This window comes from Peromyscus eremicus, chromosome 5, assembly GCF_949786415.1.
Source record: "Peromyscus eremicus chromosome 5, PerEre_H2_v1, whole genome shotgun sequence".
Taxonomy (NCBI): domain Eukaryota; kingdom Metazoa; phylum Chordata; class Mammalia; order Rodentia; family Cricetidae; genus Peromyscus; species Peromyscus eremicus.
The window spans coordinates 38,045,258-38,064,286 of record NC_081420.1 but is presented as its reverse complement, the minus strand read 5'-3'; the positions used below and the strand labels follow the sequence as shown (position 1 = coordinate 38,064,286).

The 19,029-nt window shown below is 46.4% G+C and overlaps 1 protein-coding gene across 2 annotated transcripts in view; it reads left to right on the top strand.

The window, feature by feature from the left end:
- The window catches only part of Ripor2 (RHO family interacting cell polarization regulator 2), a 61,037-nt gene that overhangs the window by 16,557 nt on the left and 25,451 nt on the right, over positions 1–19,029 (top strand). The window contains exons 8-13 of one of the 2 annotated variants that reach the window (XM_059263254.1): positions 1,738–1,781; positions 4,537–4,662; positions 4,927–5,075; positions 5,346–5,475; positions 10,765–11,433; positions 15,112–15,296. In XM_059263254.1, the coding sequence (XP_059119237.1) occupies positions 1,738–1,781; positions 4,537–4,662; positions 4,927–5,075; positions 5,346–5,475; positions 10,765–11,433; positions 15,112–15,296 (1,303 nt within the window). Of the gene's footprint in view, positions 1–1,737; positions 1,782–4,536; positions 4,663–4,926; positions 5,076–5,345; positions 5,476–10,764; positions 11,434–13,822; positions 15,006–15,111; positions 15,297–19,029 lie in introns of those variants that run through there. The other variant, XM_059263255.1, reaches the window with a different exon arrangement.

The window sequence follows — 19,029 nt, the reverse complement described above, 5'->3', positions numbered from 1 at the left end:
TAGTGTCATGCACTTATTTATACCCCAACTTGGTGGTGGGGGCGGGCAGGGCAGGAGGCGGGGGGCGTTGAGACAGCTGGCCTGCCAGTCTAACCAAACAGCAACCTCCAGGTTCAGTAAGAGATCCTGTCTCAACAAAGAAGGTGGACGAAGCAATCGAGGAAGACAGTATGAGTATCGGCATCGAACCCTGGCCTCCACACAAACAGTACCCCTGTGCACGTGTATACACGGACAAGCATATGCAAACACACAGGAAACAACCGTCCGGGACTCAACGGTTATAAATGAAAAGCCTCGGTGCTAAATTTTTCACTAGAATTCTTGTCATACATTTTTTCCCTGAGAAAATTAAAATGTAAATAAATATTCACATAGTAGGTTTTCAGTAAATATCTATAGGAAGAAGAAAGGGTGACCAAAACTGGAGCTCCTGAGCTGCCCCAAGATGATGACGATCTATTCTGACAAGCTGTTCTTGCTGCTGAACCAGATGGGTGCATAGTAGACCTCAAGGAGAGCGATCCATTTCAAACTGACTTGCAGGTGCCACAGGAGAAGGAAAGCCACCTCGTGCTAGCTAGTTCCGTGACAACTTGATACAGGCTAGAGTCATCTGAAAGGAGGGACCCTCAACTGCCTCCATAAGACCCAGCTGTAGAGCATTTTCTTAATTAGTGACTGATGTGGGAGGGCCCAAGCTATTGTGGGTGGTGCCATCCCTGGCCTGGTGGTCCTGGGTGCTACAAGAACGCAGAGTGAGCAAGCCATGGGGAGCAAGCCAGTAAGCAGCCCTCCTCCATGGCCTCTGCATCAGCTGCTGGCTCCAAGTTCCTGCCCTGACTTCCTTCAGTGAGAACAGTGGCAATGCAAGCTTCAGCCAAATAAACCTTCTCCTCCCCAAGTTGTTTTGATCATGGTGTTTATCACACCAATGATAACCCTCAGGCATACCTCTTCTGTTGAGTGTGTAGGCTGTTGGCGGTTGGTTGGTTGGTTAGTTGGATTTGGTTTGTTATCTTTTTCTTAACTTATTTATTTTTATTTTATGTACATTGGTGTTTTGCCTGCATGTATGTCTGTGTGAGAGTGTCGGATCCTGGAGTTACAGACAATTGTGACCTGCCATGTAGGTGCTGGGAATTGAACCTAGGTCCTCTGGAGGAACTGAGGTCCCCTCAACCAGCCATCTCTCCAGCCCCTTAGTTTATTTTCTTAATCACCAGTTTTGTGTACATTATAGTCTATTTCTAGCAATTTTGTAACCGTAAACAGTGGCATCATTATGCTGTATAAAAAGAATAAGAAAAGCAGAGCATCGAGTGTGTTCGGTCAAGTCATGGGCGTGGGGACAAGGACTCACAAGGGAGGTATCTAGTGTCACAGATCTTGGGACAGAAAGAAAAACAAGAGGCCAGTTTATTTTCATGGGAATATTTTGGTCCGTGAAAGAATAGATCTTTCTGCTGCCCTGACCCTGAAATCTGCCAGAGGTACACAGAGTTCTAACCACCCAACATTGTCCCCAACCACCCTATCAAGGAATGTCCCCTCTAGCTTTGATGGATGGAATCCCTCTACATCCCCTGCAAAGGCTATGCTCCTAAGATGCTCCCAAATCTGTTACCTGAATTTTCTCCAGTTTCACATATTACTTGAGGTTTTAACCTGTGACAAATCCCTCTCTAAAGAAGGGAAATGTGTTCTCTGTCTCACAGCCCAATCTCTTGCTTACAGGTCTGGCTGGCTTTGCTCGCCTCTGTCCTGGAGACCAATATGAAGTAAGTAAGATGTGGGTCTATGTGGTGGCACTGAGGGCTTGAAGGGCAGGGGCTGGCTACAGTTTTGTTTTTTGTTTTTGTTGCTGTGGCTGCTACTGTTTTGGTACTAGGAACTGAACCCAAGACCTTGTGCGCACTAAGCAAGTGCTCTGCCATTGAACTACATCTTCAGTCAATGTTTCACTTTTAAAAAAAAAATATTGTGTGTGTGTGTCTGTCTGTCTGTCTGTCTGCATCTGTGTCTGTGTCTGTGTCTGTCTAGGTATATGCACAGGAGTGCAGGTCCTGCAGAGACCAGAGCTTGAGTTGCAGGCAGTTGTGAGCCTCCTGGTGTGGGTGCTGGGAACTGAACTCACGTCCTCTGCAAGAGCACCATGTGCTCTTAATGATTAAGCTATTCCTCCACCCCTACTTTTTGTTTTTGAAACAGTATTTCCTAAAGTTGCTCAGGCTAGCCTTAAACTTGGGATCCTCCTGCCTCAGCTAGGATGTCAGGCACACTCTACCAGGCCTGGGTGCGGTTATTTTTGCTTAATTTGTCTTTGAACACTTCGAGCCAGTGAGAAAGTTTGGAGGGTCTCTCAGAGCTCTCACATATGGAACATGACAGTCCCATATACCCCATCATTACCATGCTGATGTCACTCTGCTCACTGCCAGTCCCAACCCTTCATCCCTAAGCTCTTCTCTCAACACTGAAAGGACAATCTTTCACACAAGCGCTGGACAATCCTTAACACTCACAAATTTAGCATGGCGGCAGGGAGCTGGTGCTCACACCTTTAATCCCAGCACTCGGGAGGCAGAGGCAGGCGGATCTCTATGAGTTCGAGGCCAGCCTGGTCTACAGAATGAATTCCAGGACAGGCTCCAAAGCTATACAGAGAAACCCTTTCTCGAAAAACAAGCAAACAAACAAATAAATCACAAATTTAGCATTGCCTCTTCAGGAAATGCCTTCTGATAGTCTACAGTCATAGTCTCCCAAGTGCTCCAAAAGTTTACATTGTAGCAGTTTTTCTTTCTGATCTAAGATCTATTCTAGGATCAAGACTGATTCAAAGTCTTACGATTGTAAAAGAAACGCAGCTACCAGGCATGTCCAGCTCATGACCTGTGGACCGCATGCAGCCAAGGATACGAATATGGCCTGACACAAAATCATAAACATCAGACATTAGGAGATAGTTGTGTGTGTGTGTGTGTGTGTGTGTGTGTGTGTGTGGAAATTTTTGATAACTCAATTGCACAGTTCTTGAGTGTGAACTTTGTGTATGACAGTATCATCCGACCATGTCCAAAGGTTGGACATGACCAACACCTGATTAGAGTTTTCTTTATTAAAAAAAAAAAAGTGCATGGTAGCTTATACCTGAAGCTTATGCCAGTTTGAGATAGCCTGAGCCTTGCCAGGCAGTGGTGGCACACGCCTTTCATCTCAGCACTCGGGAGGCAGAGGCAGGTGGATCTCTGTGAGTTCTAGACCAGTCTAGTCTACAAAGAGAGTTCCAGGACAGCCGGGGCTTCCTAGAGAAACCCTATCTCAAAAAACCAGAGAGAGGGACAGAGAGCCTGAGACACACAGAAGACTATGTCTCAAAACCAAAACAACCCAAACCTTCATGAAGTGAAAAGGCCTTTGTCTTTTCCTTCTTCAAAAGAGCACATGCACAATACTTTGATCATCTCCTGGCAGAGGCCCTAAGGTCCTTTCACGCCAGCTGCCCTCCTCCGCCAGAGAATGGAAGGTCATCAGAGGAAGAAGTTTTTGTTTCTCCTTGCTGGCTGCATATGGAAGTGGAGATGGTTCTTATCTTTCTAAAGGAGCTGGTGTCAGCGGAGAGCAAGTTCTTAGGGCTGATGTCATGATGCAGGATGGACAAAGACAAGTTGCACATGCCTGGGCAGACTGACACAGGGCTATGACCTCTTTTTATTTATTTTATTTTATTTTATTTTATTTTATTTTGTTTTGTTTTTCAAAACAAGGTTTCTCTATGTAATCCTAGCTGTCCTGGAACTCAATCTGTAGACCAGGCTGGCCTTGAACTCAGAGATCCACCTGTGTCTGCCTCCCAAGTGCTGGGAACAAAGGCATGAACCACCAACGCCCAGTTATGAGCGCTTTTTAAAATACCTGTGTAGATTTATTTTTATTTTATATGTATGAGTGCTTGCTTGCATGTATGTCTGTACACCATGTGGGTGCCTGGTGCCTGCAGAGGCCAGAAGAGGGTTTTGGATCCTTTGGAACTGGAATAAAGGTAGTTATAAACCATAACGTGTGTGCTGGGAACCAAACCTCAGCCCTCTGCAAGAGCAGCGAGTGCTCTTAGCCACAGAGCCGAGTCTCCAGCCACTGCTATGATCTCTTACTAAAGAAACCTCCATACCCTCAGCTAGAGAAGCAGAATTCACCCCTTGACTAGGCCAGATGTGCCGACAATATGCCTATAACAATAAAGCCCAAGAGTCGGAGGCAGGTGGAGTTCTGTGAGTTTGCAGGCCAGCCTGATCTACTTAGTGAGTTCCAGGCTAACCAGAGTTACATAGTGAGACCCTGTTTCAAGTAAATAAACAAATCAATTAAATTAAACCTCCTCCACACTCCTCCTGGGCTCCACTGAGAACCCAGCCTAGGGGGTGGGAAGAGGAATGAAGGGCGGGTGCCTATTTCCTGGCCCTTGGATCTTGGCGACTGGGAGAGAGAGTGGAGTCTGGTGGAGCATGAGGCTGCCTAATGTCTTCACCCCAGATTTTCATGAAGTATGGCCGGCAGAGGTGGAAACTGAAGGGCAAAATAGAAGTGAACGGTAAACAGAGCTGGGATGGAGAAGAAACGGTCTTCTTGCCCCTCATAGTTGGGCTCATTTCCATCAAGGTACAGTGGCATTGTTGTTGTCCTTCCTGGTGTGGTGGCCCAGTGATCCCCGGGTGGGGACCCTCCATCCCATACACATACACAGTCTGTGCAAAGCCTCTTCTACTTGAACTGCTCTCCAAGACAGGAGACAAAGTAACTGGAACAGAGTAATACTTTTTAAAATACCTTGTCAGATGTATTTCTGAAATAAGCAGTCAATTGACTACGGAAAAGGAAAATAATAGACTATTCCTCCTTGTCTCCTGCCTCCCTCTCTACCAGGTCACAGAACTCAAAGGACTGGCAACTCACATCCTGGTGGGCAGTGTGACCTGTGAGACCAAAGAACTGTTTGCAGCCCGCCCCCAGGTGGTGGCTGTTGACATCAATGACCTCGGCACCATCAAGCTGAACCTGGAAATCACCTGGTAGTAAGTTCCTCGTAGAAAAGCCTCGTAGAAAAGCAGATGCTGACGGCTAAAGCTCGGGGCTGGTGTGTGAACCACAGGATCAGCATGGAGCCGTGGCCACACCCCAACTGCGTTTTCTCTTTCTATTTCCTGACAACCTAGCTTGATCCAAACCAGCCCCGTCCCCACCGGTCTGAGCTGACGTTGTCACAATGAGAAGCCATCTTCCACATGCCGTGATGATAGGCGATTGTAACAGCTCTGCTGACCTAAGAATCTACTGTTTTACAGCCCCTTTGATGTGGAGGACACAACCCCATCGTCGGGCCCCGGGAACAAGACAGCCGCTCTCCAGCGGAGGATGTCCATGTACAGCCAAGGCACCCCAGAAACACCTACCTTCAAAGACCACTCCTTCTTCGTAAGTTCAGTGTGACTTCTGGCATAGAAATGATAAGGCTGGGGAGTTGTGGTAGAATTTGAAATGTTTCACACTCACAGCAGAGCTTTTCAAGAACAGGGGAGGTGGCTTAGAGTTCAATTGTTTTATCTGCTAGCGTGAGGACCAGAGTTTGGATGGCCAAAACATTCATAAATGCTGGGTGGGCGTGACGGCCCACCTGTGATTCCCGCCTGGAAAAAGCTGAGATGGGATGTCCAGAGCAGGCTGGCTGGTGAGGCTAGCCATATCCTAGAGCTCTGGGTTTGATGGAGAGAACTTGCCTTGCTTGGGGAATAAGGTGAGAAAGTGATCAAGGAAGATTCCTGATATCAACCTTGGGCCTCCTCGCCCATGCATATAAACACGCACATACAGCTATACCCGCATGCGTACCACACATAAACACATGAGAAGAAGTGATTCCTAGAGTCACCCAAGTTGTGTGGTGACTGAGGATGCCATGTGCTGAGACACACTGGCCCTCTGAGTCCAGGGCTGGCTTCCTCTGCCTGTCTCTCCCTCACTCTACTTCACCTTTGGCTGGGAAATGGCATGTAGGTTTTCCAGGCATTCTTGGACGTTAATCTTTTCAAGTGTATATGAAGGACACCTGCTTGACTTCATTGATGACTAACTTCTGCTAACTACTGAGGGAGACCGTTAACCTGCTGCTTCCCCCTAACTTCCCCATCTCGCCCTGATTTCTGAAGAGATGGTTGCGGCTGTCTGTCTTGAGTGCCTTGCGGGACACTTTCTTTGCCACGCTGCACCACAACCACTCTGTCGGTGACCTGCCTTCCCTCAGCCTGAACCCCAAGGCCCTGCTAGAATTCTATGTGAGTGCGGGCTGCCTGGAGTGCTGTGCTTGACTTCAGAGAGCCTGTGCATGCAGCCCAGCATGACTCTTGTGTCCTATCTGTCTTGCTTGCTGGGTGACGGTAACTGTCCTGTCCTTGGGGTGGGAAGCATGGTCATGCATGCAACTTTGTCGCCCTTCTTTTCCAACAATTCCTGGTTTTATGCTGTGATTTTTCTCCGTGGTAACAAGACTTTCACTTTTACAAACCAACGGTAGTATTGGGCTGGGGATGTAGCCCAGTTGGTAGAGTGCTTGAGTCCTGGAGTCTAAACTCAGTACCACATGACCAGATGAGGTGGTACACCTATAACCCCATCAGTCAGAAAGCAGAAGCAAGGGGGTTAGAAGTTGAGCACCAGGGGCTGAGTTCCTATGAGGGCAGGGACAAATCGTTATTTCCAGAGGTAACTGGTTTACCACAAGATTCAGACTTCCAAAAGCCGGCACTCAAGGACTCAGGAGGGTTTAAGCCAACTTCGTCATAGCTACTTCTGTTTAGCTATCTGTCTTCAGTTGTTGCAGTATTTGTTCATTCTATCCTAGTAAAAGAAACCCTGGAATTCATAGAAACATAATAGGTAACCTATTTTCATGAATTACATATTATTTTTTAAGAGAATACATGGACAGGTACACATACATATGAGAAATGTTTTGCTCTTTGTCTGAAGAATAAATGTCACCTTTAATTATCCTGAAAGGAGATTAAAGGACTTCTGGCTAATAATAATAACAGCAATAATTATATCTCTTTCATTGAAAGATGAAAATTAAGAACAACATAAATGCTCATAGAGTTTCAGAGGAAAATAGGAAGACCATATGGCAAATGTAAAAAAGTAATACCAAAAGCCACTAGGCTGATACACTTGTACATATTCATGGCTATGTGATATGCCTTGGAGGGCTACAGGAATGTTGAAGTTACCTAACCATTCATGACAAAATACCTAATGAGAAGCAGCTTAAGGCAGGAAGAGTTTATTTGGACCCACAGTTTAAGGGGCACATGGTGGAGAAGGTACGGTGGCAGGCATATGATCTAGCTGACCAAATTTTGTTAGCCATCAAGAAAGAGATGAACATTGGTGCTCAACTCACTGTCTCCTTTTATTCAGTCTGAAACCCTGTCCCATGGAATGCTGCCGCCCACATTCGGGGAGGGGGGGAGCAGTCTTCCCGACTCAATTAAACCTTTCTAGAAACACTCCCATAGTCATACCCAAAGGTATGTTTCCACAGTGATTCTAATTTGCTCAAGTTGACAATGAAGATCAGCCATTGTGGGAGAGTTGGTAGAAGGTGAACAGCATAATTTAAGCAAGATTAGAAACACTGGATCACTTCCTATAGCATTTGGGAAAATACAGAGGTCCTCGGGACAACCATTTGCAACTCTTCACAGCCCACCACACTGTCTGGACCATTTCTCCCTCTCCACTCTGCCCCTTCTGGATGTTCCATAGTTCTTCAAGTGTCCCACATTCTCTCCAGAACTCATATCTGTCTCTTTCTCCTGTCCTCTGCCTCACCAGTCTCCATGGCTGGGTTCTAGAACCATCTTTTCCCCCCGGCTAGGACCTTGATCTCATGACATACTTCCCAATGCATCTTTTGTCAACCAAGGTAAGATCAATCTAGTCAAGAGCTAAGAAGGAATTCTATGTCCCTGTCTATGAGGACTATGATCCCTGGAGACCAGTGTGCAAGGTGTAAGGAGATGGTAGCTGTTTGTAGTTTAAGCTTCAAGAAGGGTTATAACTGCGTGCCTCAAGAACTGTGATTAGTGCAGGAGAGCCAAACTGTTTGGGGGGCGGGGAGCAGTCTTGGGAAGCAAGGGGAATGGTTTTGCAGTTATACAGGCTAGTGTATTTCCTTCAGAGCAGTGTGGGTAGTTTGCAAGGTCCTTAAGTAGACGGTAGATATGGAGAGTTTGGCTGTGTGCAAATCCTCCTGCCACTTCTAGAGCCCTGAGGCCACAGTACTCCACTTTTGATTTCCTTCCTGTGTGGTGCCTGTTGGTAGGTGCATGTCCTTCATAAACCATAAGTCCCTATGAGCAGAGCACCTGAACTTAGGACAACTCAGTATTTGACACTTAATAAGTCCAAATTGCCCACAGCTACTCAGCCCTGTGCTCTAGCCAGCGGATGCAGCCCAGGGGTGTGTACACAGAAGTTCAGGAGAGGCTGTACAGGCCTTCTTGAAGAACACGAGCCTTGAGTGAAGAGCCTTAGGGGATTTTGGAGAAGGCCCAGCAGTTAGGACTTGGATCCTTCACCCTTCTGTTCCCCAGGCTTCCCTTTTACCTTTACTAGAGGTATAAAGGTGTAGCAGACTGTGAATGCAGAGGGAGCACCTGAGATTAGCGAGGGGGGAGAAGTGCACAGGAGCCTCTGAGGGGTCCGAGGAGGACAGCCTCTCTCCTGCTTGAGTTAGCTCGATGATGTCACTGACCACTGGGATCATTCCAAGCATGACTGTGAAAATTCTTGATTTTATACATAATTAAAATAGACATTAGCTTAACACTTACTCCATGTAGCTATCCTTAGTTTCTACAGGGAACTGATACTAGGACCCCATCAGATACCCAAATCCAGAGAGGCTCAAGCCCCTTACATCAAGTGGCATAGCGATCAGACAGACCCCCGTGCACCCCCTTGTACTTCAAATCATCTCCTCATGAGCTAACATGTGACTCCGAATACAGTGTAACTGATGGGGAAATAGTTACTCGACTGTAGTGAGTAATGGCAAGGAAAGGTTTGTACATGTTCCAGATATGTCCCATCTGCGGTTGCTTGACTCTGCAGGTTTAGAGTCGGTGGATACAGAGAGGAATAGCTGTTCTTTAAAAGCCCAATCTGAAGGACCAGTGAGGTGCTCAGTGGTTAAAAGTGCTTCTCCACACAAGCCTGACGAGGTCAGTCGCTGGTGACGAGAGAACCAACTCCACGAGGTTGTCCCTTAACCTCCACGCGTGTGCCTTGACACACACACTCATGCCAATTATGAATAAACAACTTTTCAATCTAATTTGGGAGCCAGGGTGATGATTCAGTGGATAAAGCACTTTGCCATGAAGGCATGAGGACCTGGGTTTGGATATCCAGAACTCACAGAGAGCGGGGTATGGTGGCACAGACGTCTGTCATCCCAGTGCTTCTACAGTGAGATGGGAGGTGACAGCAGGGCAACCAGGAGGAGCTCACAGGCCGGCTACCCCGCCACACTCAGTGGTGAGCTGGAGACCCTGTCTCAAACAAAGCAGAAGATGAGGACCAGTACCTGACCTCCACACGCATGCTCATGCTCACATATACATACGCACACACAAAATACAATAAAATCAATTTTAAAAATCCAACCTGGAATGTAAGAAAAGAAACCCATTTCTAAGAAGCTGATCTCAAATACCTAGTGAGCCTTTTCTGCAGGCAACCTGCCTATGAACACAGCCCAACACAAAATTATAAACTTAGTTAAGATGCTATGAGACTTTTCTTTTTTGTAATTTTTAACACTCCGCTGTGGCATTCTTGGCACGAATTTTGTTAATTTTGTAAAAGACAACGTCATATCGTGATGTCAGAAGTCTGGGCACACCAGCCTGAGGGAAGACAGTGCTGACTTTGAACTTGCTTTGCTGGCAGAAGCCAGGTGTCTTCTCTGGAAATCTCTTCCTGTGTGAGGACCAAACCCAGGGCCTCACACACGCTGGGCCGACCTTCTACCCAGGGAGCCGCAGCCCCAGCTCCATTGGCTGGTTATCTCTGACCTCTCTTCAGAGCTTCCTAAAGCCTGACGCAGAGCATGCTTGACAGAGAACTGTTCCCAGAGACTCCATGAGCCCCGGGGTTTGCCTTCTGAGAGACAGATGCCCCACCCAGTAGTCTCTTTTGTTTCTACAGAAGCCAAACAAATGTATTTCCAAAGTTTGGAATTTATCGGTAGATATTTTTCAAAACACAATTGTTGAGAACTGAAGCCGAACAAATATCTCTGGAGTAAAAGAACATGGGAGTGCAAAGTCTTTTAAGACACACACCCACATCCACACCCACACATACACTGCCTTCACACCAAAAATAATAAATAAAAACATGGGTAGTGCTTTTCATAATGATGGCTGCCAAGCACTGTGAGATCCTGGAATTTATAAAAACAAGCAACATCCCCACTCACCCTCAAAGTGCATGTGAAAAATGTCAAACCTAAGAACAGCACCATGAACTTTCACCTAGATCCAGCAATGGAAGCAGTTTTTAATGGTGTGTTTTCCTTTGCCTGCATACACACACATATCAAATAAGTGGTTAACGTTACAGAGTTTTCGTCTTAATTGCGTCCTCTCTTGTCTGGAGATGAATCGTGCCAAATGTATCATGTCGTATCTTTCTCCACAGTCGAATCTACCAGATGACATCTTCGAAAGTGGAAAGGCAGCAGAGGGGAAAAGGCCACTGTCCCTCAGCTTCAGTGACCTGCAGGACGGAGACTGTGTCTTCACCTCCAGCTCAGCCACCTCACCCTCCAGCTCACACTCAGCCCATCCAGAGATCACCATCACCCCTGCTGAGCTCACCCGTGGCAGCCTGTCCTCACAGAATGAGGGTACCGAGGATAGCAGCTCAGCATCTTCCAGGAATTCCCTGGGGGAGGACCAGGAGCCGAAGTCCCATGCCAAGAGTGATATGGTAGAGCTCAGGAAGTCCAGTGTGGCTGCAGGGTCCCGGGCAGAGAGCCTGTTCCTGGAGAATAGTGTTGCCGAGGCTCTCCTGCAGGAATCAGATGAGGCCTCTGAGCTCAAGCCTGTGGAGCTGGACACTTTTGAAGGAAACATCACAAAGCAACTAGTGAAGAGGCTCACCTCAGCCGAGGGGCCCATCGCCACGGAGAAGCTTGTCTTTGAAGGCTCTGTCGGTAGCGAGTCTGAGGCTGGCCGGTCCTTTCTCGATGGCAGCCTGGAAGATGCCTTCCATGGACTCTTCCTGGCATTAGACCCACACAAGGAGCAGTACAAAGAGTTCCGGGATCTGAACCAAGAAGTCACGCACTTGGATGATGTCCTCAAAGTAAGTGCCTTCCTGGAAAGTCTGATTCCGTTTGGGAAAAGGCATCCTAAACCAGTGCTGTATTTACAATAGCAGGTCTTGTCCTGTCACAGGACCCATGTGTAACTGCTACCTAAGTGGAGGTGATTTTTTTTTTCAATTCCATTCACACCTATCCGTTTTTATTTTCCTGACAACAAATCAGCTTAGCTAAATTGATTAGGAATTGGGTTAAAAACTCTACAGAAGGTCTAGGAATAGAGAGATGGCTAAGATCAGGTAGCCTAGACCAACAAGTCATTCTTAGAGACAGGTCCCAGAAAGGAAGGACCTGGGGAGGAGAAGATAAAGAAGACAGGAAAAGTTGGGGTCACGAGTTCTTGTGCCAAGCAATTTTATTAAGAAGTACGGCATTTTATATATAATTTTCAGTGAAAAAATGGGACAGAAAACTGTAATACAGTGAGACGAAGTCAGCGGGAAGCTATTCAACAATATTACACACAGGATATCTCAAGTATATCACAGACTGAGCACACGGTAGCCTTGGGACTGATAACCATAGCCCTTTAGTAGGGAAGTGTTGGGTTCTCAGGATCTGAAGTCACAGTTCCCCCAAGGCCTAGGTCCCAGGCCATCAATGGCCATGCCGAGCACATTCCTCATTTTAAACAGGGAACTGTATTTCTTCTCCATACATCAGGGCCTCAGAGAAAGCCTTGGATCAGCCTGGCCCCCAACAGCAAAGTGTTTGCCAAGAAAGCAGGGGACCTGAGTTCCATCCCCAAAACCCACATAGAAAAAGCTGAGCCTGGCTTGAAATCCCAACAATCCCAGAAGCAGGTGGACCCCTGCAGTTTGCCAGCCAGCCAGTCTAGTCTACTCAGTGAGTTCCATGGCAGAGACCCTGACTCAAAGCAAGACAGCACTCAAAAACAATGCTAGAGGCTGACCTCTGACCCACCTATGCACACCCTCATGCATGTGTACACACACACATCCCCCACTGCCTCCACACGCACATCAAGTCTAAATGTGAACTACTGGTGTTTGTTCATCACGGTCCCAAAGATGCTACCAGTTAGGGTCTTTCCAGGGGTGCCAGGGAAGCTGGGGAAGTTAGGCCCGAGGTGTGGGGCCATCCTCTCTTCTCACAGTGCCATTTGCTGAGGGTAGTCCCACCTGAACTTGACCCAAATCAGCAAGCTGAGATCTCAAAGGAATCAGTAACAGTTCACCTTCGTTCATATACTAGAAGCCAGAGAACCACAAATTCCAACAAAGACACTTTCATCCATCCCTGGTTCTCCAACAGGGTCAAGGTGTGAAGGCAGGAGGGAGGGAGGGAGTGATTGTTCCTCAGACAGGATATCTTAGTGATGATGTCATCACAGCTACATCAGAATGACTCTGTGCCTGATGTACTGGTGAGAATTCTTTCTAAATGCAGCATAGGAAGGCAAGACTACATGGCCACTTGTTGAACTTTGTTCCCCTGCTCTGGTTATATGGTCACATAGGATTCCTCAAATAAATAAACTTGGAATTCACTGCAGCAAGCTGAAAGCCAGCCCATAGGAGGCCCCCTGCCCCCTGTTAAGATGGTTTCATGTGGTCTTTGCAATGGTATCAGGAGCTACAGTCTTAAGACTTTCTGACTGTCTTTCTCTCCATTTGCTCATATTCACCTAGCTCCAGACAAGATTTGTGCCTAGGGCAAATGGTAATTTAGGCCTCTGACACTCCAGGTCCTCTGGTTTCACTACAGTTCCATTATAGACAGAACCTCTGAGAAGCAGGGAAGGACACGTAGAATCTGCTCTCTGTAGGACACATCTCAAAAATATGCACTCAGAGCTCAAGCGCGGAGGACACCTGGCTGGTACTCCCCCTTGTCTCCCATCTGCATGATTGACCAGCTTTGCCTCGTAAACAAGAGGTGCTCATTTCAAAGAGCTGAGGCACACGCTGGCCCCACTAAAGAAGGTGCCTTGAAGAAAGACAGTGATGAGGTTTATTTTTCAGTGAGAAGGGTAAGGGTCCAACAGCCTGTCTAAGGCACCGATTAGACTCAGCTCATCAGGATACACTGGGCTCATTATCTGTCTATCTTATAAAACCTTGGTGATCTCAGAATCCTTTCTGGCTCAGCCTGCTCTTGTCCAGTACTGTCCCAACACTGTCTAGTGAAATCCTCATCCACCTGTCTTTTTGCTGTGACCAATGTTCGAAGCCATCATCTTGCTACCCGGATGGCTGGCTTAGGAAAGAAGACTCAAAAGACAGGCCAAGTCCACAGCAGTTCCGCTTTTCTCCCTGAGATCAACAGCCTCGTTGGGAGCATAGGTGTGGGGCGAGTGGCTTCCGCAGGACAAAGTTCTCTCTTTTTCTTCCTCCTTCACATTCCTAGGATGCTAAACATCTTGAGGATCAGAGACTCAATGATGCTGCTTCCCGGACGGAGATCACTGAGGGTGAATGAGACAACCGTGATTTAAAAGACTGAAAGACATTTCCCATGTGCTTCTGTGCCATCCCAAGTGTCTGGGACAGATTCCCGAAAGGCCCTTCCTACCTTGTGCTAAGAATCAGCAAGGGGATCCTCCTAGCCGGACAGAGGACATTTAGTGGATCTTCTTTGCAGGGCTTGTCCTGGTCAGCCCACCTCAAGTCCTCTTGAATATGTGGATATGCTTCTCTCTGTCTCCAGGCCTAGCCACTGGCATTGCCAGACGGCTGTGCTTCGGGTTACATCCTGCAACCTGCTGTAGAAGGAACTTGTCCCCACAATTCCAGGGCCTGGCCAGAGGGGTGATGGGACTTGTTCCTTTCAAGGCAGATGTCCAGGAAACCAGGGCTATTTTCCTATCATGACCAAGTCACTCATTTGTTCCTCTTTGTGCTCAGTGCTCAAGAAAAAAGCATCTTTGAATGGAACATGGCAATTTTCCATGTTTTCTTCCTAGTCAGCCTGGGGCAGGTGTATTTGAGCAGTTTCCTTTTCTGGAATTGGTTTTGTCAGTTCTTTACAGCATACTTTAGACACAGAGCTCCAGGCATGGCACTCTGTGGCAGACACTGTACTCGGCAGCAGAGGCCGGTTCTGGTTAACAGTCAGCAGTGACTCAGTGGCTTTTAAAATTTGTCTGCTGGATTGATTTAAAAATAAAGTGTTTTTGAGACCGACTCACTATATTTAGTCTGGTCTTGAATGCATGAGCTCAAATGGTGCTCTCAGCCCAGCCTCCAGAGTGCCTGGGGCTGCAGGTAAATGCCATGGTGCCCGGCTTGCTCATTCTGTTTTATTTGGTCATGAACACTACACCAAAGGAATATATCACTTCTGTTTCCCAAGATTTTCAGGTCGTCATTTTTTTAAAGTTGTGATTGTAGTAATACAACTTAAACATAGTTAGCTTCTGCCAATTACGCAGTGACCCCCAGTGACCCAGTGACCCCCAGTGGCTGACTTATTCTTCCTGTGTCCTTCTCTCTGGATTCTTTTAGACCAAATCACAACTGTTGTGCCATTTTCTCTGTGGTTGTATTTCTTTTTCTCAAGATGAAGATTTTAAATGCCAACCAAAAATAAAGGCTTGGAAAACTATGAGAAAGTGTCGCGTTTCCCATGGCTGCCCCGAGTCCTGCCGGTCCCCCTGGTGTGTTGATGGTTCTCCTTGGTACCTTCTACCTTTGCAGTGCAAGCCGGCAGGCGGCCGCAGCAGATCCTCCAGCCTCAGTCTGACGGTTGAGAGTGCGTTAGAAAGCTTTGATTTCCTCAACACCTCTGACTTTGATGAAGAGGAAGAGGACGGGGATGAGGCCTGCCACGTCGGAGGAGGAGCAGACTGCGTGTTTTCAGACACTGAGACTGAGAAAACTGGGTGAGTATGGAGACCACCTGCGCTTACGTTTCTCACATCACAGCTGATACAGTCACCCGCCATTACTGTCAGGGGCAACCTGGTACACAGCTCCAGGATGACACCATCCTTGCCGTCATGTCCAACCTAACAGGCCACATGCAGCCACATGTGGCCCAGGACAGCAGGAGTGCAGCCCAACACAAAAGTCATAAACTTACTGAAGGCATGGCATTATTTTGTGACTTTTGTTAATATCTAGATTGCATGGTTCTTGAGCATGGACTTTTGTAGATGACAATATTATGCCAAAATGTCAAAAGGTTGGGCACACCTGCGGGATGACTTGACCTGCGGTTCCTTTTGATTGTTAAGTCCACCTTCTAAATATTGCTGACTGATTGGAGGTTGCATAGGGAACACAAGTCCCTTTTATTCCTTAGAAGGAGAAGCATCTGTGTGAGTATGTGTACAAGGGCAAGTGTCGTGTAGAATGACCGCACGTAGGACATTCTAAATTAGCCAAACCAGGCGGCACCAGACTTGGACCCACCATCCTGCTTTGCCTCATCCTTCCAAAGCCTTTGATTTGCTGAGCTGTTTTCTCAGGGCCCTTCTCTCTTTCCTTCAGCTCCATCTCCGCATGAGGTGGAAATCCCTGGTGCACCTCCCAAAGCCAGGCTTCAGTTCCCCTAGAATGCAAAGGTGGATGCTTGGCACTCCGTTAGATCTGTGTCCCTCCAGGTAGAAAATGTGACACCTTCTGCCTCAGGTGTCCTCCCTCAGCCAAGCCAATGTTCTCAGAGCCAGGTCCTGGGCCCACTGTGTGATTCAAATGAAACAAGAGAAACTTAATGGCCAGTAGTCACCTGCTAGGAAAGAGTCCACCGCCATGTAACAGAGGAAGGGGTGGTCTCCTCTGGCTTTACCTTAGGTACAACAGAGGACATAAGAAGGTTTCCAAATTACAGCAAATCTGGCTGCCCAACCTTACAGAGCTGTCAGTGAAGTGCTATTATTTTTGGTTTCTATTGTTGCTGAGAGGTTTCCTTTTCCAAAATAAGACCAAGTTTATAGATAGATAAGAACAAAAACTTATTCCTTGAGCAAACTGGGAATAAAAGGAAATAAAATGTAGAAAATGTGGTGTTTAATTTATAGTTCTTCATGCTACATTGAAATTTCTTTGCCTTGACTGAATTTGCAAAATATTTTTTCACTTAAACTTTTCTATACACCTGCTAGCTTTTGCTGTTGTATATAAAGATCAGGTAAAGCTCTAAACTGCAGCATTTTAACAAATATATCACCTCTTTCATACATTCTACAGAACATTGATTTTAAATCCATCTAATCAAATTGGTCTTACTGTATGTTATCAGAAGCAATAGGAAGAGGTATATATATGTGTGTGTGTGTGTGTGTGTGTGTGTGTGTGTGTGTGTGTGTGTAGGAGAGTGTGCACACCCATTACAGTGCATCCATGTACATGTATGTGCACATATGTATGAAAGTGTATATGTATATATAGACTGTGTGGGCCTGTGTAGTGTGTGCATTGAGAGTGTATGTGCATGTACATACACAAGTGTGTGTGTGAGTGGTGTACATGTTTTAAATATGTGTTGGCTGCCAGTACGCAAGCAAGCTGAGCATGGTTCTTATGTGGAAAATGTGCACAGAGGCAAGCATTCAAAGCTCCTAAGTTTTCTGTGTGGTTTGTTACCATTGTGGACACTGCAGAGTGTGAGGTGAAAGGCCAAAAACTCTGCCACTGTGTGCCTGTGTGCACCAGGCACTCTTAACCACTGAGCCCTCTCTCCAGCCCCCAACCTAGGGATTCACCAGGCACTCTTATCAGCATCCTTGCTACTCAAGCCTTCCATGTATGAAATGACACAATCACTCCTCCCACCTGCACATATGAAAAATAAAATTGGGGGACAGAGAGGGGGCACAGGGAAAGGGGATGAATGAAAACAAAGTATAATGACACACAGATATGGAGATGCCACAGTGATCCCATTTTTTATATGCTAATCTAAAGAAATTAAATTCAAAAAAAGCAGAAAAATATTTCAAGGTATTATTAGGCCAAAATATATACATAATTTAAATGCTAAATTTTGACACAATTATGAAAAGGATGGTTAGCTACTATAAAGTTTCTGGGTCTTTCTGGGGCTCCCATGATGCCTACCAAAACTTCAGCGGACACCAGCAAGATATCTCAGTGGGCAAAGTTCTTGCTGTATGAGCTTAGCAGCCTGAGTAGGCTCCCACATGTGGATGGACAGATGCAGCTGGACGAAGTTGTCCTCTGACCTCCAAGTGCACACCAGAGCACAGTAACACAGCTTCACAGAGTTAAATGAATGCAACATAAAAGAATGCAACACATCTTTGCATCATTAAACAAATTTTCCACAGCATAAACAAATGTAACAAATCTTAATATTGTACAACAAAGAAGTTCATGGAGATTCATAGACTTTGGGTCTGGTTAATTTTGGTGTTTAACAGTTTTGATTTATAAGGATTCTTACAATGAAGGTTATGTTCTAAAAAATCATTTTTAAATAGAAAATTCTATATATTCAGAACATAAAATAATCAAATAACCCAGATAAATATAAGACTTATTTGTAAACTTAAAAACCATAAAATATGGCCAGCCATGGTGGTGCATGCCTTTAATCCCAGTAGTCAGGAGGCAGAGGCAGGTGAGTTTGAGGCTAGCCTGGTCTACAGAATGAGATCCAGGACAGCCAGGACTACACAACGAAACCTTGTCTTGAAAAACCAAAAATAAAGAAATAAAAATAAAACTCATAAAATAAAACAAAATGTACGTCCACTGAAAAAGAATAAACTGCCATAGTGAAATCCACCTGTAATCCCAGCACTTAGGAGGTAGAGACAGGAAATCAGGAACTGGAACTCAAGGCCAACATCAGCTACATGGCAAGTCAGGGCTATGTGAGACCATGTCTCAAAAAGAGAAGGGAGGGAAGAAAATTACTTAATACACGAAATCAAACTTTTTAATGTGTTTCCACGATGATATAACCTCAGATAGTGTGAGCGGGCTTTAAATAGAGCCTGAGAAACAGGACTGAGCCAAGATCTGCATAGCTAGACTCCCCTTCTAGCGTCTGACTGTGCACAGCACTGCGTCTGCCCATGGCAGCTTTTCTTTCTTCTTGTCTTCAAGTGGCAGTTGGCATGAGGCCAGATCAAGGCCTGCGAGATCACTCTTTAATGAATCACTCACAGGAAACCACAGACACAGGACTGTTGAATCCCAGAGAAGCTGGCAGATCCCCAGTCCGCAGAGTGGGCAAGTGAGGAGTGTGCAGGATGAGGGCATGGTTCAAAGACTTCCCGGGGAAACTGCTTCACAGAGAGCTCACTGTGCTCAGAAAGCAAGCGGCAGCCTACGTTTGCATGGTCTTTGGATGCCTGGCGAATGGGCAACGTGGCTGAAATAAGATGTTCTCAAAGGTATCTCTGCTTTTGAGAGCAACCCAGGGAAGGACAGTGATAAGAATTGAAACCCTGGTTGCTGGGTTCCTCCACCGCTGATGCAATAAACCAAATTAATAAATCCAGATTTAATAAACAGGGCAACGCAAAGCAGAGCACTCCCGGTGGCTCTCAGGAAGGCAGGAGGCAGAATATGAGAGCACACGTGGCAGATCTATGGGCCGGATCTTAAACAGCCGGTAGGCGTGGTCCCGGGCATCTGGGGGAG